The 26369-nt window shown below is 31.2% G+C and overlaps 1 protein-coding gene across 8 annotated transcripts; it reads left to right on the top strand.

Annotated features, from left to right (window-relative positions):
* On the top strand, positions 1-25945 carry LOC139519500 (mucin-2-like). 8 transcript variants are annotated; one of them, XM_071311616.1, is made up of 25 exons: positions 2-158; positions 1536-1646; positions 1929-2063; positions 2736-2786; positions 3843-3953; positions 4980-5129; positions 5767-5826; positions 8277-8300; positions 9691-9966; positions 10959-10991; positions 11943-11975; positions 12639-12668; positions 14814-14840; positions 15503-15853; positions 17394-17435; positions 18360-18491; positions 18729-18752; positions 19843-19872; positions 20218-20394; positions 21248-21295; positions 22092-22157; positions 22375-22491; positions 24019-24249; positions 24918-25049; positions 25724-25945. In XM_071311616.1, the coding sequence occupies exons 1-25, from the start codon at positions 62-64 to the stop codon at positions 25795-25797; spliced, it is 2562 nt and encodes an 853-aa protein (XP_071167717.1). In that variant the 5' UTR covers positions 2-61; the 3' UTR covers positions 25798-25945. The 8 variants fall into 8 exon arrangements, with proteins under 8 accessions (XP_071167720.1, XP_071167717.1, XP_071167721.1 ...); XM_071311619.1 differs by lacking the exon at positions 17394-17435 and having other exon boundaries at positions 1-158; XM_071311620.1 differs by lacking the exon at positions 5767-5826.
* The last annotated feature ends 424 nt before the right edge of the window (positions 25946-26369 follow it).

Genomic DNA, 26369 nt, shown 5'->3' with positions numbered 1-26369 from the left:
GTTTAAAATGTAGTCATTATCTCTTCAGTCTTTCTCTTGGCTCAGCATCGGACAGTACACCATGTGGACCTCCTTATTATTTTTGTCTTTGGCCTTTACTCAAATTTATGGCCAAGGATTTCAGTTATTTTTTGGAACAACACAAGCAGCAAAAACTGGTAAGCCAAAAAATATTGTTCATGGGTTTTTTTTTTCATTCTTTTGAAATAAGTTATTCTTTTTTTTTTTGTATTTCGTTACAGAAATATGCAAAGTGAGATATATATGTGTACATAAAAGATTTACACGATGCTCTTTCTTGCGAACTCATTACTACCGTTATATGATATCGATTTGAACAAAAATTGTGAATGCTCTTCGACCGAAATCAATATTGCAGATATATGATATGTCTTTCCACAATGCCATTTGACGCGAAATCAGAATAACAGCACTTTATGACATGTTTCTTATTATTTTAACCAACTCATTTTATGTCACATTGTCTAAAAAAATAATACTTGTTTTTATTAAAATCGCTGTTTAAATGCATTTTGAAAAATTCATACCATCGGACAAACATCAAAACTCTGATGAATACATTAATGTCTTGAAGTTGAATATAATTGTTGGACAGTCCCTATATATTTTTATTGTTGTTTTATGCAAATATGCAAATATGATATCGCCAATTTCAGTTGATAAAGATGGTTCTATAATTTATTGACATCCCGAACGATTTGAATTGTTTCAAGATTGGCTTATAATTGTGTTCATGATAAAAGTTCTATTGATATTTTAGTTTTTACCATGTTTGGAGAAAGCAAATGTTTCATTTTTGACAAAATTGGAAATAAAATGAAACATTTGACACGTGCGTGGAAAAACAGAAGGTCTCGTTTTCATTAGGTAATACAACGATACATGTAAGGTCATGTACTAAAGGGGTCAAAAAGTATATACGCGAGGAAATCAATATTTGATTAATAAAAAAATATGGACTTTGAATGTGTCCCATCCGATTATGTTATAGTAGCTATTTATGCACAAAAGTAACCCGTATCCCCTTATCAACATAAATATGCTTAAAATATTTGCCACTGGTAGTTAAGCCACCAACAATCAGTTAAGGAGTGTTCTGTATGTGACCTGTTTCAAGAAATCGCATTTTATATTTAATGATCAAAAGCTAAATTTAGGTTTCATTTTCATTAACAATGCTTGCACGTATAATCATGTCGTTTATATTGAAATGGATGTTAGTTTTAAGTACAATAAGTTCGAACTAGTTTTTCTTTTAAATTATCATATCATCATTGATTAATGTCATAAATATACTGAACAGATCGTGATTGACTGCAAGCGTATTGTTTGAATAGTACTGAAATTACGGCAGTCAATTGTCTCAAATTTTGAAAACTATGTTGATAATTTATTGTTCAGTCTTTTAAGAACTGTTAAGATTCAAATACAGTTTGGTGTGTTTCATTATAAACCTTGTGTTTATCTGTTTTTACCAACTTTGATTTAAAAATTCTTCTTTAATTCTATTTCAGAATGCAAAGACAAATTACCAAATTGTTTTGCATTTAAAAAAGATTCTTGTCAAGCACCATATTTAAAATGGGCACAGGACTACTGTCCAAACTATTGTGGGTTTTGCGTAGGTAAGTCCATTATTATAGAAACAAACAAAAACATTAACAATGTAACCAAATATACGAATTTCTGTTATGGAATTCCAAGTTGATTTACGCGAGAAGCATTATTCTCGAGAAAAACAGCTCTAACAGAACTTGGTGAGAAGATTATTATGCTACCTAAAACCAATTGGTATTGCTAGAAAACGTGTCGCCAACTTTCGGAATTTGGCTATTAAAAAAGAATAACCGCATAATTTTGAGAACGCGAGTTTTTGTTATAGTGATATTGATGTTCGTTTTATGAAGGTCCACCAACCCCAGCACCGGCTTGTGAAGACACCAAAAGTGATTGCCAGTCATACCAAAAAAGTGTGTGTACTGACAACGCATACAAACAATGGTCCTATGATAATTGTCGGTACTACTGCCGACTCTGTACACGTAAGTATTAATATACAAGTATTCCAGACATATATTTTTATGTAATTCAAGTTAATAAAGCCTATATACGTACAACTCGAATATTGTTAATCTCAGTGCAAATATGACTATTTAATATAAAATCAGCATAAAGACTTTGAGATGAATAACTGTCTACAAAACATAGAGCCATGCAAACAAAACAATGGACGAGAAACAATTACATATTATGCTTGGAAAAAGATTTGCAGTTTCTCATTAATGCATTTCTTCTAAGAAAAAGGTCGAAAAACAGTACCACACACTTTTAGAGCATGTTATTTGATGTAGATTATGAAAAGCCTTCTTATACATACTGTCATACTAATTTACCATGATGGTTTATGTAAACGCTATTATCTTCTGATATATAAATAAAAAATGCATTTTAAAAGCAGACAAAGAGCGAACATTGTACACGTTTGCAAAAATTATAACACAGCTTATTTTTTGTAGTAAGATAAAATAGCATAAAACAAAATTATTGTCTTTTGAAAACTTTTTTTTCTATGCACTTTAAAATTGGTAACTTTCGAATGTTCTCAACATGCTTATTAATTTATATTTCAAGATAGAAATACTCAACAAAAAGTATGTATGTAAAATATAATTCGCCACTACCGTATTTATAAATATGTTTATACTTTTTTTCAGCGGCCCAGCTTGCCATGAAAGACAGTCAAGTAACAACTTTACCGCCAGCATGTAAGTATATACATTACACAACAAAAATTAAAATAGTCATATTGCATACAATGTGCAATTAAATTTCTGTTTTACAATGAATATACTTTTTTTTATCTACACTAAGCTTTCAGTACAACTAAATGACAACAGAGACAGAACAATTTTCCCTGTCACATGTAAGAAGCTTTACTTTTTAGAACTTTTAAAACTGTGGTCGCACTAAACATGCATGTTACATCTGTCAATGAAGGATAAGTAAACATACATGATATCAATCAATAAAATATCTGAATGTGTAAACATTAATTTATAATTTACTCACTAGAATAATATTTGTGTATTTTTATTGCTACAGCTACAGCTAGGGTTGTATTTATACCGAGTTCGGAATATGTCAGTTGTTATCAAATAGTTCGTTTCTATGTATGTTAACTTGTGTTTTTGTTGCAAATCGGTGTTCCTGTTGTTCCTGTTGCTTTCCTCTTGTAGGTGATGTGTTTCCTCGGTTTTAGTTTGCAACCCGGATTTGTTTCTCTCAATCGATTTATGACTTTTGAACACCGGTATACTACTGTTGCCTATATTTGGCTCATATGCTATTCCCGATACCAAATTTTGCTTCAATATAAATTTCGTTCTAACTTAGAATAAATATACAAATACCTCATTATAAAGTATTATTCAAAATTATGACATTACTGAAAAAATAAAATTTATATAAAAATAAATCATCAGATCAAAACAATGAAGAGAGTTGTCTCATTGGATCATACGTCATCTTCTTATATATAAAAAAATTACTAAATGTGATGGCGTTTCCTTTCTATAATAAACTATTGTTACGTTAAACAAATTCCCAGATAACTAAATATATTCTGATCAGGATTGTGTTATGTTACAGAAAGAACAATATGTAAAGACACCGACATAAGCTCAATAAAGAAAAGAAAGATCCACATCATTAAGAAATCCGTAACAACTTGGCTTAATGTCATAGGAAACATAACGAAAAAGATAACGTGACTGTGTAAGCATTTCGTATAAAATATTTAACGCTTCACTTTTATTTTTCAGTATGCGTTGATAAACTTGATGACTGTAAATTGTATGGTAAATCCTCTTGTACTGGAGAATACAGCAGCTGGGCTAAGGAGAACTGTAGACGTTATTGTGGATTCTGCGTCGGTGAGTGTACACAAAATAGCAATAGTACTATCACGAACACTTTCCTCATATGCAAGTTTTAATAACTTATAAGAAGCGTTGAGGATGTCGATGAGCATGCGCATATTTTCACCCGAAATTTCCAGATTTTTCTCGTTTGGTAAATCGGCTGTTCAACTTCATACCTAGAATGATCTGGAAAGGTACAAAGTTCATACCAATCCGTCAGATTACTTGAACTGAAATTAAGCTAGAACGTCTGTTTACAAACAAACAAACAATCCTGCCATAGATAGTTTTATTTCATAAAGATACACGAAATGCATATAGTATTTTTTTTTATAAAATGCTTTTCAATGAACTCTATCTTGCTCCTATAGTGACATATCTTAAGAAACCTTTACGACAATAATCGATGTTTGACAACAGTTTATTATCACATAACTAGTTCGTAGACCCACATGAACATTTTTTGTTTATAAAACGTATCTTAATGATTAATTAATTTGTATTTCAATGTTTGTTTACAACATTAATAAAATTATACTAAAATGGATCTAAATCGTTCGTAATTTTCTACATGCAAACAAGCATCACATGTGAAGCTTTCGTTAACTAAGGCAATGTTAGACCATAACTTTTATCTGGTCTATAGTATTACACATTTTACAATAAATGAGTGTTTTCAAAAATAAGATTATTAATGTTATGATCTATCTTCAGAATTGTAGTAAAATCGTGTAAAATCATATAAGTTATTCTCAATATTGGCATTATCAAGTGGAATATCTTGCTTTGTGTCATTGATAAAATAAAAATTTAACACACTGCTTTGTAATAGTTTGTACCATTGAATTCTCTATCAAATGAATTACGGAAATCAACGAATGAGCAAAAGGGATTAAATTTGGGTTGTAGAATAAGTGTAAAGATACAGTGCAATACAAATATAGCGTCAAAAGTTAACAGTATGGCTATCATTGCATTAACTGTTTATGAATTAAAAACTGACATATAAGTATAACATTTTTTATGTATATCTTAAAGGTCTTCCTACACCTACACCACCATGTAGAGATGTTATACCTAATTGTAATCGGTACCAAAGAGATACATGTACAAGCACAAAGTACAAAGGATGGGCGGAGGAAAACTGTAGTAAATATTGTGGTTTCTGCTCTGACGGAAGTAGTAGTGGTAAGCAGACGATTATCGGCCATTTACATTTTATGTATCGAAACTAGTTTTTTTACGCAAATTATTTTGAAATACGTAAAACTTTGAAACCATTACTATAGGCAATCTGTTTATCCAAGATAACTTTCAAAATAGTTATTTCTTTTGACTTAACGGTCTATTTTGTATGTTGGTATACACCACCACTTGTTATTTTGTATATATAATGGTCCATCTTATATTTGTATTCTATCCTGTTAATTTATGCTTTGTTTTGCTTTTTGTTTGTAAACACTGTGTTGTTGACTTCACTGTTTTCCATGCGAGTTATAATGTACTGTGCAGCTTATAAATTTGAATGTTATATATCGTCCTATAAGGTAAGCTTGTTCTTCTCGCTCACGAATCTCCAAATAATTAAAAAGTGATAAATTTTATTTATTAGGATAGGGGTCACGAAATTTGCAAACCATGTGTTCGAGCCTCAAAATTGAGATCTTTTTTACACCTTGAAAGACATCACATTTTTTTAAAAAAGATACAGCATGCATGCAAAATTATCAATTCAAAGTATTATTGGAAATATTTGACTTCATTAATGTTTTAAATATAGCAAGAACATTGTGAATCGTAACTCAACATTCTAATGCCACTGTAGGTAATCAGCCATCTGTAACTTCTGCTCCAACATTTGCACCACCTTTTCCACAAGGTTCAGGTAATTGACTTATCGCTTCAGGTACGTTTTTAGGTTCAATTTATTCTTCTTGTCACGTTTTTTTATGAGCCGGGAAATTGGTGAGTATGGTAATTCTGTTTCCATTCAATCACATATAGGAGGAAAAAGAATTTAAACCATTGTGGTGACGTCAGCCTATTCATTTACCGTGGATTCTTTTTCTAGAATCAACGCTTCCTAAATCTGTCGCTGAAATGGACTCACCATATTATATTCTTTTGTTTCCTTTGCGTGCCTAATTTCATTAAGTTTGAATTGACGAATTTACTGATTTCTGTTCACTAATGGAATTGTTTTAAAAACTTACCTTTACTTTTTTTGTATCTTCTATATGCCTTCACTGGGAATCGAACCCGTCCATTAATTCTGTTACTTGATACTGGCATCAACATATCGACAAAACCTCTGTGCTACCAATCGGTTACAATTTAATTGTCTATTTCATATATATAAATGAATATATGTACAACAGACACACAGGGTTTGTACCTTTACATATACATAATAGGCAAACGTATAGTATGAATTGGTAGCCACAAGGTTTCATGGTTAAGATAAATGGGTTTTAAGTATGAACTTGTATGTTTAGGTTCGAATCCCTGAATTCCCGTTGTTGTCAATATTCTCTAGTTTATTTTTTTTTTGTTATTGTTTAATACGTTATTGTAGAAATTTTGTGTAATAAAAGCGAGTTTGTTCGTTTATTATCATTTATTAACTTGTAAATAGTTAGGCACCATATCAATTTATGATTTAGATACAAGTATTGCCTTTTGGTATTGCATGCGTTTATCGGACTATTGTTGGCTATCCGAAACAAAAATAATTACATTCTATTTGTCCTTTTTTTATTTATAAATTAATATAATATGATTTCATCTGTAACATAATTTTACAACTGTTAGTTTGTAAATTACTATGCTAGAAAATCGTGATGTGCTTTTTGTTAAACATTTCAGAAACATACTTATTGTGATCAATTGTCTCATTGGCAATCATACCACATCTTCTTTTTCATTATTAAATGCACTATATATATATGTTCTTTGTCGGGTTGTTTTATCTTTGACACATTCTCCATTTTCATTTTCAATTTTAGTAGAAATAATTTCGAATATATCTTATTTTGTAAAAACAGACAATATTCAGATGCCTGCTAGTATGAAGATCTTTATGGACAGACGTGTTGTGTTATAATATATTTGTATTTTTTTAACCATTTAATTTTGATATTTAATTTATTGTAATGGATCGTTTGACACGAATATATGGTTATTTAAACTCACTTACAATACCTTCTAATTAAGAATAGGCGTTAATTTTAAAAGGCATTAACACAATATTTTAAGTTATAGATACAATGGATAACCGTTGATTCATGAAAAACAAACCATTCGCCCTCCGGGCTCATGGTTTCTTTTTCAAGAATCAACGCTAATCCATTGTATATATATCACATACATCTCTCATATGCGTCCAACTGCTTTTAAACTTGGTTTTTAGTTTAGATTTCAATAAATAATAATGATACATTTTAAAAACTTAAAAAAAAAAAAAAAAACCACAAACATTCATCTTATCCCATAATATATGCAAAATTTTAATAAAAAATCTTTGTATAAGATAGGGTTTTAATTTGCTTAAACAGGTTTAAACCGAATTGGACTCGTAGTGACCTCTCTTCTTAGGCAACGATTACCGGTATAAAATTCCTTAGTTCCCTGTTATGTTTTCTTGAAGTTAATACACAGTGATTACAACATTTTACTATATATTTGTGTGAAGTTGTTACTATATTTTATTCCGGATCTTGACAAGGGATTTTGGGTTTATATTCCCTCCCTGTTAGTGTTTTTATTTTGGCCACTGACAGGGAATATGAATCAATATCGCTTTTGAAGCTCAAATAAAAGTTATATTATACTGGAGTGTCTTGCTTTCAACGCTTATTTCCAATTTCACCCTTCCCCCTTTCACATTGGATATGGGCCTCGGTTTAGGTAACAAATCAAATTGCAGGATAAACCTGGATATTTCAGTCCAGTATACTATACAGTGATTGCAACATTCAACTATCAGTATATATTTGTATGTATTCGTCAACCAAATGGTTTAGCTGCTCAAGGTTGTTAGGAGTGTTGATAAACTATATTATTAAAATCATTAATTTATTTGAAAAAAACAACAGATTCTAAAATGAGTTACATGTAACAATACTGACGAAACATATTAATTGCATACATTTATTTTTGAGAATAGTAAACTCTGTTAAAAAAGATGCTTTCGTAATAGAAATTGCCTACCGAATCATATTTTAAGACTTTTTTTTACTTATTTTAATTTCGGGGGTAGCTTTTTTCAGTTTCACAAGTAATATTTCAATAATTGTTGTCATTTATATTTTAATGTTTATTCTATTTTATTTGTAGGAACAATGGCTCCTCCTTTCCCTGGTAAATAATTAATTATTTATCATGCATTATATGTAAACATTATATCATTAAAATAAAAATAAAATATATGTTTTTTCTTGTCATTTTCATTCATCTTTCATCCCATTGTAAAGTCACATATTCATCAATATAATTAAGCACTTCATTTAGGGTTTATGTAATAAATTGTTGTTTATTCAATCTAAAGCTGTTTCCCTTCAAGATTTAGTGCCTATGACGAAACAGTCAATTGATTACTTATATTTCGTTCGATTTCAATATCATGTTTTATATAGAGCCTCAGATTACTGAAACATTATAGAAAATTTCATAACAGCGAGGAAATTGATATAATTGAATGTTTTGATCTTACGAAACATTGTATCATGATATTTCGACGAAAGGTCTAAAACGATGATTCTCAGCGCTAATATTTTTAATGAGTTGATGATATTAATAATTATAATTTCTTTTATGTAAAGAGGGTTAACACAGTTAGCTCATAGGCCTCATGTATCCATATATGTTGCCGTCATAAATGCTGGACAATTATCATATCTTGATAATAAATGTTCGCCAACATATGACCGACTAGATGATTGTTCTTTTGTTTCCAGTAACGAACAAAAGAAACCATAACTTAAACTTTGACTACGCATCTATTGTGAATTTGTAACAGTTCTCCCTTTTCATAACCACTATGGTCATTTCATTGATCATTTATAATAGCAAATGATAGAACGTCCAGTGGTGGGCACAGCTTCTGTAATACTAAATATTGCAATATAGCTCCCCTGACATTTTTCATTTTTCAAATACCTATCATCATACGCTTTATTCAAGTAATGTATCTCTTGCTTGTACGTATCTAATGAAAAGGATACATTGTCTATGTGTGCTTTTTGTGTTTAGATCAATATTGGTTTAACATTATTTTATCTATTGCTTTCAAATCTATTAGAAATTCATAATTCTAATCATTTTGTCCTACGTTTATCCTCATACAATTTTATAATTCAAATTAAATGTAAAAGGTGAAGATTTAGAGTTAAGTGTATGAGACAATATCTCTAAAATTAAAAAGAAAATAAAGTTTACAAAATGACAATTATCAATGAGAATTAATTCATAACTAACATATCTATATGTCTAAACAATATTGATGAATTGGGATCTAAATAGTCCATTAACATATTAATTCGCTATTTAACCTGTATTCAAACATAAAACATTACAGTGTTTTAATATTCTAAAAAACTGCTTTTCAACGATAAAGTGTAACAAAGAGAAAAATAAATCAAATAGAATATCTTAAAGGTATATGTTAGTTATTCGATATTTGTGAATAGGAATTATATGTCTCGAAGTAAAAAAATGCATGTCTCGAAAATATATTTTAATTTTAATATAGGTGGAAAACGAAGAAACCTTGGAGCAGGATCCAGTGCATCGGAAGGAAATAATGTATTCTTTGGAACAGACAAACCTAAAGCCACTCAAAAACCTACACAACCACCAACTACTACAACTGAAGCCCCAACAACAACAACGACCCCTCAACCAACTACCACTACTCCTCAACCAACAACTACTACAGAGGCTCCAACAACACCCGAACCAAAACCTAAAGACAATGCTCTTTCAATAGGATCAAGTGCTGGAGGACAGAAACAACCAAATGTTATTGGTAATATGCAATTATTATTTATTACAAGGCATTTGTATAGCGCATTATATAACACTACAATTACTCTAAGCGCTTAACATGTTTGAACAAATATACTCAAGTTCGTACAAACACGAAACTACTACTTTGTCAAAGTTAAAAATAGACCAAAAATATGTTTAAAAGCACACTTCAAATCAACTATAAAAAGTTGAGACTTTAAAAACTTGGTTAAAAATTTCAATACTTGTTATCTTAACTAAATATTTCTAAAATTGCTGAATGCTACTACTGTATTTAAAAATAAGTTACTAAAATACATCGGCTTATGGAAAAAAAATAATGTATTTATGTATTTACATTTGTAATTGTAAGTAGTAAACTACCCATAATGCATATACAAAAAAGTTATATGCCTTTTTAGTGCTATTATATTTCAAGTTTGCTAAAACCAGAATGTTTTTCATCCATTTTACTATTAAAACTACGTCAAACTGAAAATGTGGTAAAATACTACATTCATCTATGATCATTTTAATTTTTTGTTATACTATTATTAGAATTAAAGGCTATTTAGGTGTGATCGTACATGAGAATGAACAACTTTAAATACATCTCCCCAGCAAACAGTTTTTAAGGTTTTTTTCTATCTGTGTTCAGCTGTTTTGTTTTCTATCTGTGTTTTGCCGTCTGTTTTTATCGGTTTATATCGTCGGTTTCTATCTGTGTTTTGTCGCTTGTTTTCTGGTGCAATCCGTTGTTTTCTATATATTTTATGACAGAAAAAAACAATGTCGGTACAATATGTTTAGCTTCTTATCGCTCACAGGCAACAAAAACTTTGAAAGAAAATTTAAATATCTATCATCGACAGACAAATATTTAAAAAAAAGATAGACTCAAAGATAACAACAAAAACAATCACATGTACGAACCCGACGGGTTTGAATTTGTTATCTCAGCACTTTTAGAAATTCATTTTGCGACATTAGATGTGTTCATTTTATTTGTAGATTTTGGAAACAATAGTGAACTGACCACAACAGGTAAAATATAGATAAGCTAGTGTTTGTCTTTATGATTTTTTTATAACACTTCAATTAAACTTGCCTTCCATTATAAAATAAAGAGCAACTTCTGAAATAAATGTATATTGTATATACTCGTTTGATGCATTGTCATAGAAGACACAATTACATGGATTTTAATTCTGATTTACAAAACTTACCTGCCAAACATAAACAATTACTCCGATATACTATTGTAGATGTTAATAAAGTAAACAAAATGGTTATAATTGAAGTCCCTTGGATCATATATATCCTACAATTCTCTGGCTAAAACAAAAAACAAAAATGTGTTCGCTTGTACATCATGGATTAAAATAATTAAAAAAAATCAGTTGTCATACCTCTTATGTGGTGAATGAAATACAAAAAAACCCAGACCCACAGTCGTAGGCTATAAAATAGTGAAATAACAAAAATACCGAACTCCGAGGAAAATTTCTTAAGTGAATAGCAAAAACAATATCTCAAAACCATCAAACGAATGAATAAAAACTGTCATATACCTGACTTGATGCAGACATGTTCTAATGTAGAAAATGGTGGATTGAACTTGGTTATATAGATAGCTAATCTCCTCACTTGTATGACAGTCGCATAAAACTCCTTTACATCGACAACGATGTGTGAACAAAACAAACAGTCATAATAGGTAAAAATGTCAAAATAGGGGAACATCAGTCATGTGAACGAGATAAGGGAAATAACCCATTCTGCTGGAAATAAACAATATATATGTACTGCTATTCTCTGTCTTGGAAGGTATTCAAGAGAGATTTTAAAAGTAACAGTTATATACTGAAATATTGTATCAGCTTTTGTCATTTCATAGATGTGAATTTTTGAAAACAAAAGTGTTTGGAAAAAATAAACGAAACAAAATAAAATTGAAATAAGAATACATTTGATTATACCAATACATTATTTCAGAGGCACCAGAAGCTACAACTAAAGGTGGTACAGGTAAGTTTTTAAGTGTTTTTATTTTTTTAGAATTCATTGTAAGCCATTGACGTAGCCTATATTATTTGCACCAACAAGTAATACAAAATAAAGAGAAAACAATTAAAAAGATGTTCATTGTCGATAAGTATTCCGGCATTTCTTACCAAAATTTCTCCAATCATCCGGCATCGATATAATTACACAACCGGTAGGATTGTGATTTGGTTTGCTTTTGCAGTACGTGGTTTTTTTAATTGTATAGACGTAAAGTATAAAAACAATTATGCTAAGGAGTTATCATTCTATCATAATTCTTCATGTATCTAGCAAAACAACTATTTGTGAGTTCGTTGAAAAAGATAGTGTAGGAGATGCTTTGATAATGGCATTTTATTGAATGAATTGTCCATGATGTTACATAAAACGAATTGTGAATGCATAGAAAAGATATAGTTCTTTATATTTTCTACTTCATCTCCATAAGAGATTTTTGGTCTATGTAGTGTGAATTAACCAATCCAAGAATTTACTTTATTCATTTTTCATCAGAAAACCTATGAAAATGAACCCTTTCTTTGAAAAAAAAAGTGATACCATAGAATAATTCAAATTATGAAATTTGACGATAAAAATATTTCTCACCTTTTTATTCTTTTAAATATCTAAAAAAAAATTTAAAAGGAAGCGGAACCGGATCATCAGCAGGAGGAGGTAAACATTAATATAATAGACGTGCCATTTCTTTGTCAGGATGGGGGTCATTCATTTCTCTATTCTGTAATTTGTACAGTATTTTTTCTATATATTTGTTTGCCTATTACTCTATATTCTATTAACCCTATCAAATATGGGCAGGCAATGATTAACGTAAGAGAATATAATGGTAAAACCAGAAATAACTCACCATTAGCCTTCAACCAGAAATAACTCACCATTATCCTTCAACAAGAAATATCTCACAATTAGCCTTCAACCAGAAATAACTCACCATTAGCCTTCAACCAGAAATAACTCACCATTAGCCTTCAACCAGAAATAACCTTCAACCAGAAATAACCTTCAACCAGAAATAACTCACCATTAGCCTTCAACCAGAAATCACTCACCATTAGCCTTCAACCAGAAATAACTCACCATTAGCATTCAACAAGAAATAATTCACCATAAGCCTTCAACCAGAAAAAGTGAAACAACAAGCAAAAGACATAAATGTACAATAAACTGTAATAACATTAACGGTACCAATTTTTCTGCACCAGATGCGCATTTCGACAAATAATGTCTCTTCAGTGATGCTCGTGGCCAAAATATGTAAAATCCAAAGCTCATATAAAAGATGTAGAGCTATAATCCAAAAGTTCCAAAAAAGTATAGCCAAATCCGTGAAAGGAATCAGAGCTTTGCATGAGAGAGATACATCCCTTAATTTATAATACTTTTTAACATTTTGTAACAGCAAATTTAATAACACAAAAAAATCCGTATTTTCATGCCAGTACCGGAGTACTGGCTACTGGGATGGTGATACCCTCGGGGACTAACAGTCCACCAGCAGAGGCATCGACCCAGTGGTAGTAATAACATTAACGGTACCAATTTTTCTGCACCAGATGCGCATTTCGACAAATAATGTCTCTTCAGTGATGCTCGTGGCCAAAATATGTAAAATCCAAAGCTCATATAAAAGATGTAGAGCTATAATCCAAAAGTTCCAAAAAAGTATAGCCAAATCCGTGAAAGGAATCAGAGCTTTGCATGAGGGAGATACATCCCTTAATTTATAATACTTTTTAACATTTTGTAACAGCAAATTTAATAACACCAAAAAATCCGTATTTTCATGCCAGTACCGGAGTACTGGCTTCTGGGATGGTGATACCCTCGGGGACTAACAGTCCACCAGCAGAGGCATCGACCCAGTGGTAGTAATAACATTAGCGGTACCAATTTTTCTGCACCAGATGCGCATTTCGACAAATAATGTCTCTTCAGTGATGCTCGTGGCCAAAAAATGTAAAATCCAAAGCTCATATAAAAGATGTAGAGCTATAATCCAAAAGTTCCAAAAAAGTATAGCCAAATCCGTGAAAGGAATCAGAGCTTTGCATGAGGGAGATACATCCCTTAATTTATAATACTTTTTAACATTTTGTAACAGCAAATTTAATAACACAAAAAAATCCGTATTTTCATGCCAGTACCGGAGTACTGGCTACTGGGATGGTGATACCCTCGGGGACTAACAGTCCACCAGCAGAGGCATCGACCCAGTGGTAGTAATAACATTAACGGTACCAATTTTTCACGAAAAAGTGATGCGCATGCATAAACTATATACAAAAAATGAGTAGTTGTTCAAATTAAGATGCATCCTTGGAACGAAGTTAGTATTTGCAATCAAATATTAGTATTATAATACGATAGTCTTGTCGTATAACAATTTACGCAAGTTAAACAACATTAAGTTTTAATGTCAATGGCGGATTTACAAATTTTCATGAGAGGAGTGGGGGCCAGTCATGCATCAGTGATTTCCTATACTCATAAAATGAGAACCAAATCTGATATAACTTAAATATGAATGAACAAAATCAGTAATTAATAAAGACGAACAAGAAATATAACATCAAGAATAATTCGCCGTTAATGAAATATTGGTACTATGTTCACAAGCGAACACAAAAAGTTGTGATTGGCTTACAACATCATAAACAATTGGGATTCAATCAATGACGTGGCACAATTACATTTTTTGGTGCAAAAAATGAAACCCTAAGTATTTTGGATATTTAAATGTAACTCTGTTTTAATGAAATAGCGTTAACCTTTGGTTTATTTATGTTTGCTTTCTTTTAGCAACAACTCCACCACCTGATAACCAAAGTGAGTCACTTATTTATTATCATAATTGTGTTTTAATTTTGTTAGATAAAAAAATGTTGTATTTGAGCTTTAGATTGGTTTTAATCTTTCAATAAAAAAAAAATGTTTAGAAAACGTCTATTAAACAAAAAAGGGGCGAAAGATACCAGAGGGACAGTCAGACTCATACATCGAAAACAAACTGACAACGCCATGGCCAAAAATGAAAAAACGACAAACAAACAAATAATAGTTCTCATGACACAACATAGAAAACTAAAGACTAAGCAACACGAACCCCACCAAAACTGGGGATGATTGCAGGTGCTCCCGACGGGTAAGCAAAACTAAGGAAACACAAAACAAAAATTAAAATAAGTTAGATACAGTTTTCGATAATCGAAAAGGCATTTTTTGTAGGAAACGTTGATTTAACAGAGATTTTTGAACAAGCAACAGAACCCCTCTTAATTGAGATGGTGATGTTTTATCTATAAACTAGATGAAATATAACGTGAAGGTGTTCCTTGCTTTAAAGTCAAAATGGGAGTTTTTAATTTGATTTCTTTTGGACTTCATTATTCAATCAGATTTGAGGTATTCAACACTGTTAAAAATATATGAAACTTTCAAACTCATATAACTTTGTATAATAATATTATTCAAATAATTTTTATTTGAAGGTACCGAAGCTCCAACACAGGAACCAGTTAAAACGCAACCTCCAACTCAGGCACCAGTAAAAACCCAACCTCCAACTCAACCACCAACAGCGGCGCCAGTAAAAACGCAACCACCTACACAGGCACCAGTAAAGACACAACCCCCAACACAGGCACCAGTGAAAACACAACCACCAACTCAAGCACCAGTAAAAACACAACCTCCAACTCAAACACCAACAAAAGAAATCCCAACTCAACCTCCTACAAAGGCTCCAGTCAAAACACAACCCCCTACCAAGGCTCCAGTCAAAACACAACCTCCAACAAAGGCTCCAGTAACAACTCAAGCACCACCAGCAACTACACAAGGTAGGTACTAATTATTTAAAAATTCCGTTCAAAATCAAGTATTTTCGAAGAATTGTTAAATTAGGAAATTAGTGGTGCATCGACTGAAACTAATCAAATACACAGTTTAGGTAATTCAATCACCGAGAAGGAAACTGTCGGTATAAGTCTATGTAATTATTCTAAAACCAATTTTGCAACTCCCTCAGTCAAAATTGACCTGCACATTTTTTTATTATTCAGCTGTTGCCCTTTTGTATAACGTTCTTGAACATATACAGAAATAATTGTATTTCAAATTTGGTCATGAGCGTACCAGACGGGGATTGTTCTGTAGTCACGTGTTGTATGCACGCACATAATTTCAAATGCACTTAAAAACTATTAATATTATCAATCACTATTTTTTTTAAACTTCATAGCTCAAATAGCTCTTTAACTGATTCGGCTCTCATAAATCACTGACTTCCAAATATTCAGCTTTGACGCTTCTGGTTAGGTTTAACACGAAAAAGTGCTGCGCATGCATAAACTATATACAAAAAATGAGTAGTTGTTCAAATTAAGATGCATCCTTGGAACGAAGTTAGTATTTGCAATCAAATATTAGTATTATAATACGATAGTCTTGTCGTATAACAATTTACGCAAGTTAAACAACATTAAGTTTTAATGTCAATGGCGGATTTACAAATTTTCATGAGAGGAGTGGGGGCCAGTCATGCATCAGTGATTTCCTATATAATTTTCAAAATAATGGGGGGGGGGGGCGGACTCCCAGGGCTCCCCATGGATCTGCCTATAATGTCGACTCAGAGTGTTATCGACATATTAAGGTCTCGTTCCTTCCAAATATATACCAAAACCAGATGTGGTATGATTGTGAATTAGACAACTCTTGATAAGAGACCAACTGACACAGAAATTAACAAATTCATCAATGAGCAAAGCCGATTAGCGCATAGTCAGTTTTTGTTAATATCCATGCAGTTTATCAAAATCATATGAACTTGCATATATAATTTCTGCGTATTTCTAAATATAGTTTTATTACTTTTTAATATTGTCAAAAATGAATTATTGTGTTGGTGCCATTTATGAAAATGTGTTTATGTTTATATATATTAAGTCCGTGTTTATATTTTGTTTAGACTAGGTCAATCTATACCGTAAATAAATTTTGTTATGTCCTTAAAATGAATTCTGATATTTTGCTACTATATATTTAAACGAAACTAAAAAATTGCAAGGAATTGCTTTATTCCATCAAATGAATAGTTTAAATGAATAAGTGACAGATAAAATTTGACTATAAATAATAATAGAAAAAACAAAAACAATTTGAGAAAATTCTAATTGTGAACTAATTTTTTTTAATTTCCAATCACCCCAAACTGTTAGTATTTTAATCGGTGTTGGATCATGCAATAATATTAAATTAATATATATTTTCTTGCAACAAGTTAAGGAATTGGAAACCACATAGTTATTATAAGAACAGTTCAACATAATTCATAGCGTCAATGTCCAAATATTTTATAAAGTGTTTTTTTTCCCACAGCACCAACAGCTGCAGCAACAAATGCAACCGGAAACAATACTGGTAAATAAGTTACATGCAAATAAAATAATATATTTTGGAAACGAGGCTCTTTATGGTTGAATGCGATAAATAGATTGACAAAAACAAAGAAAATATGTATCAAATGTTGGCTTTGGGGATCATTCATATAAGCTAATTATACATGTTACAACAAGTAATCTTGGGGCCTCGGTGTCCAAGTGGTCAAAGTAGTTACTACTGTTATCACTAGACAGTCAACACCGAGGTTGTGAGTTTAAACCCCGCACCTGTGGGTGCACTTGACTCCAATCTTAATTGAATAGGATTGTCAGTTTTCTAATCGGAGGTCGGTGGTTTTCTCCTGGCACTCCGGCTGCCTTCACCAAATAAAAACTGGCCGCCACAAAATAGCCCAAAAGCGGTGCTTAAAAGTGGCTTTAAAACTAAAAAAAAAACAAATCAAATAAAGTTATGCTGTATCTTATACACATGAAACTATTGACATGTATAATCCGGGAAGCTCTGACTTTTTGTAATCTTTACTGAGAACAAGAATAAATCTTTTATGTCAAAATACATTATTAAGCTCAGTTTTTATCCAGCTTACTATCGTGCATCTTAATTAATACTTGATACAATGGGTGCTTTGTAATATTTCACTCTGATAGTTTTTAAGATTATAATTGGGTAAATTGGTCTAAAAACAGAAACTAACCAGATGCAAATACATTTGTCTACTTTGCAAACAGTTTAAAAAAAGTGTTAATTCTAGATTATTCATTGTCATTAGAACTCGTACCTCGGGACATATATAAATGATATAATAAATCCCGTTCTTTCGTGCGGATTTATTACTAAACACTAGAATCTGATACCGTTGACGATAAATCTCTATCTAACAATGAAGCAATAGTTATGTTCTCTATGAATTTTTGAAAGTAACATTACAAGCACTCATTATAGATAGTGGTACAGGATCTCAACCAAATACTAGTAAACCACCAATGGTTGGAACCACTGCCAGTCCAGTCGTCACAACTTCCGGTTCAGGAATGGTTGGATCAACTGCAGGAAGTGGAAGCGTTTCAACAGCAGGTAAGGTTACTAATTTTGTTGAATACACTACCAGCATTAAGAGAATAAAAGGAAACGATACATAAGTTGTATATTGTCTAGATGAGATCCTTTGCATGTATGCTAATTAAAAGTTGGAACGATATTTACATTTCGAAATTCTCTCCTTTTTTGTTACATCAACAACATTTGATACACATAATTCAAAATGCTAACATCCAAAATAGAAATAATATCTACCATGATTTAATGTTATAGGAAATGGAACAAAGAACGGAACATGTAAGTAAAAGAAACTATGATAAATAATTCAGATTAAGTTCACTTTAACCAACAATGTTTTGTTAGGGGTTATTTAGTTTCTGTTTGGGTTTTATCAGCTGTCTTTGTCTTGATTTTTGGTAGGGGTGATTTAGTAAAAGCCTTTTTTCCTCAAATAAATATAGGCAACAGTAGTATACCGCTGTTCAAAACTCGTAAATCCATGGACAAAAAGCAAAATCGGGGTAACAAACTAAAGCTGAGGGAAACGCATTAAATAAAAGAGGAGAACAACGACACAACATTAAAATATAACACACACAGAAACGGACTAAGCATTAGACAAAATCCGATGAGAATAACAAATATAACATCAAAACCAAATACATGAATTTGGGATAGAAAAGTACCGTGACACGTCTTATAGTAATGTGAATTCACACTCAAATATAAGAGAAAACAAACGACACAACGGAAACACAACGTTAAAATGTAACACACACAGAAACGAACTATAATATAACAATGGCCATATTCCTGACTTGTCAATTGTCTCGTAAGTCTCTTCTTATTTTAATTCATTTCTTGTGAACTTAAAAACATACTTTATCCTGATCTGTACTTATTCATCATGCAACAAGCGTATTTATTCAACACTTGCTCCTTTGATGACACTTAGTTTCCCATTTTTTGTTTGGTTCGTGTTTCGTAGTTTGGTGTGTTTAGTTTTGTATATAGTTTTGTCTTCATTTTAGTTTGTTTTGTCATGCTATTGTCAATTTGTTATCGACTGTTGGATTTGAATATCTTTTACTTCTTTTGTAATATTTCCAAACCAATCAATTCAAAAAATCAAATTTGACAGTTATTTTCCAATCGTTTGATGTGTTTGAATTTTCCATAAAGCTCAGTATTTTTTATACTAGTCTATTTTTTGAAGCTATATCAATGATTATGTCTTAAAAATCAAAATAATTTAAGACAAACAAGTAATCATTTCAACAAATAAATTCTAATAATGGATATTTTCAACAATTTTACAAAACATATGATGTCATGTAAAACGTTGATTCACTATATCAAGCGATAAAAATAATATTATTAATTACAGCTGCAGGAACAGGTTCCGGCCCAGATTCAGGTCAGTAAATTACAGCAGTCTGTTAAAACAAATATGTTTAGCCATTAATCTAAAGGATTTAAATCATGCGACGATTTCAATAAAATGAAATCATTCATAGAAGTCAAATTATATTCGAATTCATAGGTTCCAGTACGTGTTTCTTTCAATTAATTGAATTTAAAACAAATATCATGTCGAAATTAGTGAGATTAATTCTTGAAGGATAATTTCTAAACCTGCTTCTGGTGCACCATTATTTATTAGTTCAGCTTTTGCTTTATTTCTGCAACCTTTCCAATGCTTGCTTAATTTCGTTTTTGCTTTACGTGCTGCTTTATCCATGCATTTATCATTTGGTACAAGGAATGACTATGAAAGTACCACCAACGCCATTAGCTTCATCAACCATGAAAGGACCCACCAAACCTCAAACAACACAAGCACCTGCTCCAACAAACCCTCCGTCATCCAAAGCTCCGGTCACATCATCCCCTGTTAAGACAAATCCTCCTAAAACAAACCCTCCAGCTCCAACCAAACGTAAGTATTCCTGCATATAAAGATGACCCCTTTGAAGTCGCTAACAAATAATTTGATACAAAAATATAGCAAACTTAAGGAAAAACTATGGATTATAAAAAAAGATGTATTTTTGAAGATGAAAAAAATATATGTACTATTGATTATCTCCCCTAACAATTAATTAATTGTTTATTATAACAAAAGATACATTTAGTTGAACACAAAAGAAATATTCTACAGTTATAAATACAAATGTAAACAATTTTATATTTGATATTCAAGGCTTCTTTTTGGTATTATTTTCTGTGATAGAAATATCTTATATTAAAATGAGTCTTAGGACAAAAAAGTATGGTTTCTTGTATTGTATACTTTGGTAGAATTCTGATTTGTAAGAAAATGCTAAGAAATCAATTTTACCCCATAACTTGCTGCTCTCTATTATAAACACGAGAGTAAAATAGAGAAATACTAAAAATAACTCTGTGCATGCTGCTTTAATATGTGTATGCTTCATTGTATGGATGCTTGTTAACAATTCAGGGATAGGTGTCCAAAATATTATAAAGAACGTATGTCATTGTTCACAACATTTGTTTTTATTTTGTACACAAAATTTGTTAGACCTTTGTGCCTAGCGAAAAACTTTATATTTTTATATTTAGTAATTTTAATAAATAAAAGTTATTCTCAACAAATAATGAGCTGATCAAATACTGAAAACTTTTTTGATTCCATTCTAAGACATATTGTGTAAAAGGTTGAACATACCTACTCTTATTTTAATTGTCTGATTTCGGACATTTTCATTATTAGGTATAGTAAACGATAAATCTCTACTTAGTGATAACCATACATATTTCATTCACAGCAAACACAACACCAATGCCAGGTACATTAACACCACCTACAAACACAGGTAGGGATAATAATGACGTATGTTATTGATTTCAGTGCATACTCACAATTACTGTTTCTGAATTCAATTGTCAATTTAATACGCCTGAGACCCGATGTTCAGCTCAAACCGTATATTGTTTAGTTTTCCTGATGGAATTTTCAACAAAAGTTTAAGTTAGACATATAATACTCACCTGAAGATAAATTCAAAATATATCTTTAAACTTTAACGGTACCGCATCACATTTATGTGCTCATATAATCTTAATCTCTATTCATTTGTAAAGCACTCAATTCGACAAAACGCTGTACAATGTACAGAAACGTGCATGTAAGTGCCAGTATGCTAGACAATGAAAAGGGATGATATACAACAAACAATACAAATTTTTAAACATACACATACTCAAAGAAAGTGCTATTAAATGTGAACAAGATATCACACCCGGGTCTAAACATACGTTGCTGTGTATTATTCATTGACATATCAGCAAACAGGGAGTAGCTGCTCGCGTACGGCAGATTCAAATATTGTAAACACGCTACATCTCAGCATTATCAAGCCAAGATACTATGGCGAAAATGTTTCACACCAGGTTTTGCGAACGGACGAGCAGCTGAACAGAATGACAGAGGGAATCCAGCATGTGTTGTGCCTGCTTTTGCGACGAATGAGGTAAAAAAAAATTCAAAGAAACATCCAAGAATGAGTTACATATACATTGTTCTGCGTTTTCATAAAATAGTATCCAGTTGACTATGTTCTATGTTTGCAATGTTTTATGCTTTAGTATCTATTTACAATCTGTTTGTAGTGACTTACCCAAACATCAACGTAACAGACAAGTACAGCAATACAGATGCTAACAAAACAGATACAGGTACTGTTTTTTTTTTGTTTCTCATTGGTCATTTTTTTGACAAATCAGCAATAATATAAGCTAAAATTTTGTCACGTGTTACATCAATATTACATGTTATGTATAAAGACTTTGGTTTAATTATCATTCGAACCTATTTCGGATCCTTTTTTATTCTATCTTGACGATTATGAGAATTTCATTCAATTTACATTGTGTTTGATTGGCTTTTTTTCAGAATGCAAAGATTTGATAAATTGCCGAGTATATCCTCCAGAAAAGATTTGTGTCAATGATAGCATGTATAAGCCATGGGCTAGTGTAAGATGCAGGGCATACTGTGGATACTGTATTCGTAAGTTATTGCCTTTGATCTGGAATAACCAGTAGGTTATTTATTAATCAAGCCTGTTTGATTTACTTTCTTACTCCTAAGGTGCAGCACATAATGAATCAGATTAGACTTAAACCGAAGAAGAAGGTACACATAAGCGTGGCCGTAAAAGCTTAAACTGAATTCGATTCTTTCAAAATTTTGGTTTGTTATTTGATGTATATATTTCTAAAGAAATTTCATACTCATAACTAAAAAAAAATATAAATCACGTCACAAAATTGATAAACAACTTTATAAGCGTTTACTACATGGAGCAAGAACTCATATAAACGGAACAATATAATATGTCGTCTGGGTTATTAAAACATTTTACAGACCAACAAGAAACAGTTGTGTACTACCTTGATGTTTTAAAACAAATTTACTGCACTAGAATATTATAAATCAGAGTTGTAACGTTTTATATCCTGCTATTTTTCTCAAATGTCATATTTAAGAAGCGTCAAAATGCACAATAAGATATACAGTGTATGGCTTTTGCTGGCATACAGTCCAATAAGCTTGATCTTTAAAGATATGTTGCAATTTAAAACTGTTTTACTTATTCAGTAGAATTCAAAGAGCAACACAAAACAAACATTTTCTTTTTACTGAAAGCATTGACTGTGAAATTACAATAAACATTTTGTTTTATATAAGTTACGATTGGCGGTCAGAAGTGTACGAATGGTTCATTGCTGTTTTTTGAATTTCTACATTAAAGGCAAATTATTTCAAAGATAATATTATACAAACGAAACAAACCTCCGTGATTTTAATTTTTGAGTTCCACTTTATAAATGACGCTGTTTCTGGAAAAGAAACTAGTCTAAATATAACCATCCTCTTATCTATTCTGACTCTATTCGAACACTTTGAATTTAAAACATTTGTTTGTGCTATACGTTGAATCACACGCATATATAAACACAAATCGATCTACGTTTGAACACACAATTGGTGACGATACGGATATTTTTGCTTTAAGATGAATAATATTTCTATTCTGAGTATTAACAACACAATCTTCCTTAAGGGACATAAATGTGTTAAATCCGAATATAAAGTTTAATATAACAAGTACGTGTCTTTTTGCGAAAATGAATATATGTTAAAAAAATACATGTCTTCATTTCAGGACATATATAGACAGGCACATTAAATTTAAAATTCTCATATGACTGGAACCGATCAAATAACGTGAATTCTTGGTGAAATGAATAAGAAGCAAAATTTCACATTACTTAATTATTTCCACTTGTGTGCCGCTCTTTCAATTGGTTTGTCGTTTTCCAACCAAACATTTTTACAAGAGACAATAGTAAGCACTTATCGACTAAGCACATTCATAAAATGATATGTTAGGTCATTCACTATTTCGAAAGTCTGCAAAATTATCATCGTTCTTCACCCAGAAGCCATGGTATTTTATCGCTTTCAATAAATATGATCTTGCATTCATATTTAATGTAAAACTACTATGTGCTTCTTTCCCCACTTTTAAAGCTGGAAGTGACAATATAACCTGTGACCACAACGGACAATTGATCCGACATCCTAAAGACTGTCATAAGTTTTATGAATGTGCTTATTCTATACCAAGGGAGTTGACATGCCCTGCTAATCTAGCGTGGAATGACGTCATGAAAACCTGTGACTATGTAGGAAATGTTCCATTTTGTAAGCAAGTGGAATCAAATAACGACTCTTCAGATAAAACGATCAAAGATTTAACAGGTATGAGAAAGGGGCTATGCGCACTGCAATAACGCCTCACAATGATACAAAATACACGTGTGCTCATTTTGCTTTTTCAATACATCTAATGATCTTATCTTACCATTAAGCCAGTAGTCATACATCTTATTTGTTATAACTTTGGATTTTTTTCAGACCATTAATGTTGATACTTTATTTTTATCGTGATACAAAAATATATTCGAAATGTGTATTTTCTTTGCAATTTATTTTGTCATTTATAAGTCATAAGATAACAAAGAAAGAAGGAAACTGTTAGTCTAATTAGTACTAACGTACTAAGCTACCACTATTGTACGGCACCAGTTGCGCATTTCGATCAACATTGTCTCATCATTATACATAAAAATAAAATATAAGCTCATCACATATACCAGCTTTATAAGTAAGTTTGTCAGACGCGCGCAATGAAAAAGAGAAAACAGAAACCAACAAATCTGAGGGGTGTAAGTCTGTGATTAAGTGTCATAACGGATTAGAAGATGTTTCTGAACTTACTATAAAAACATAAACAAATCGATAAACCGTCGGAACATTTTAGCTTCTTTCTATTTTTTATTTTCCTTTATGTTCACATAAATCATGTATGCACCGTTCAAACAGTATACAGCTTAGCAAAATACTGAATAATCTTTTCTACTTTACAGAGAATACCTCTCCAATGCCATGTGTAGATAAGATTCCAAACTGTAACGAGTATGATGCAGATCTTTGTACAAATCCACTCTATAGATTGTTTAGAGAAGATAACTGTATGAAATTCTGTAGTTTATGTAAAGGTGAGTTTAAAGTACTTATAGATATAAAAAGATGTGAGTGTCAATGAGACATCTCTCCATCTAAGTCATAGTTTATAAAAGTAAACCATTATAGGTCAAAGCACGGTCTTTAACACGGAGCATTGGCTTACACCGGACAGCAAGCTATATAGGGCACCAAAATGATGCATTTCAATCCAAATAACAATTGTATGCAAACAAGAAGCGCATTTTGAGTTATACTTACATATACGCTTATTACACAATCAAAGTAAATAATTATTTGACACGCACTTCATTTCCTTTTTGGAAAAGCATTTTTTTTTTTTTTAAATATGGATAAAAACCACTTGTATATGTATATATGGTGTATACTCAATACTGATGAACAAAACGCAATAATTATTTCTATGGATTTGATATGCATCTAATGATCTATTTTGTATCATTTTTAAATTTTGCATCTACTTGAGGGGTATCTTTGTAATTGCATGGCCTAGTATGCTTCAAAGAAAAGGCCAAATGATGAAAGACCATATATTACGTCACAAAATCAAATTATACTACAGTTTGTCTCATTTCAAAATAATACTATCAGATACTTTATCATGTTAGATGCATCTGTTCATAAAAATTATAAATCATATCTGTGTGTAAATAGATACAAACTCTATATTTAACATTTCATGTTTTAGGTGGATCTCCTACTGCACCATCAGCTGGTAAAAGAGATTATGAAAAAGAAGATGAAACTTTAGAATTTTACTAGAATCAAACCATTTCTGACTCATTGTTCATATTAAGATATATTGATCTCGCTCATGATCTTTTTAATGTTGTCTTTGAACTTACGTTCTGTACATGTTTCAAGTACACACATTCATATTGATTCTAACATTAAAATTACATTTACTAAACTATTTGTTATGTTTCTTGTAATCTGTGAATTATTTGAATGAGACAGATTCTGTCACATGTCATCTATCAACAAAGAGCACATTTTGCCTGTTAAACATGTATCTTTGAAATGGTATCTCTATGTAAAAAAATTGGAATAAATCTAATAACACAAACAATAACTTATGCTTTAATAACAATCATATCTTTTTTTCTTGAAATATATTCTCTTTATCATACATCTGTATGCAACGCAATGCATAACCATATTCTAATGCAGTTTCTTGTGTAGTACCACTCTTGGTTTAATATAGGCACCCTCAATTCCTTGTTTGATGTAGTTTTGTTCAATCAAATTTAGTGTTCTGGTAATGTTTTTAGAAATATACAAGTTGTGAACTGTAATATGAATACCCGACTGTAATCGTAATGTGTGGATTTAAT

Source organism: Mytilus edulis, chromosome 4, assembly GCF_963676685.1.
Source record: "Mytilus edulis chromosome 4, xbMytEdul2.2, whole genome shotgun sequence".
In the NCBI taxonomy this organism is placed as follows: Eukaryota; Metazoa; Mollusca; class Bivalvia; order Mytilida; family Mytilidae; genus Mytilus; species Mytilus edulis.
This window is presented reverse-complemented; position numbering and strand designations above follow the sequence as displayed.

Bases quoted from the DNA above. Each gene is read 5' to 3' on its own strand.
- LOC139519500 (XM_071311616.1), top strand. From the start codon at position 62: ATGTGGACCTCCTTATTATTTTTGTCTTTGGCCTTTACTCAAATTTAT. The intron at 5,827-8,276 runs GTAATTGACTTA...TTTTATTTGTAG, and splicing joins ACCTTTTCCACAAGGTTCAG to GAACAATGGCTCCTCCTTTC. The intron at 20,395-21,247 runs GTAAGTATTCCT...TTTCATTCACAG, and splicing joins CCCTCCAGCTCCAACCAAAC to CAAACACAACACCAATGCCA.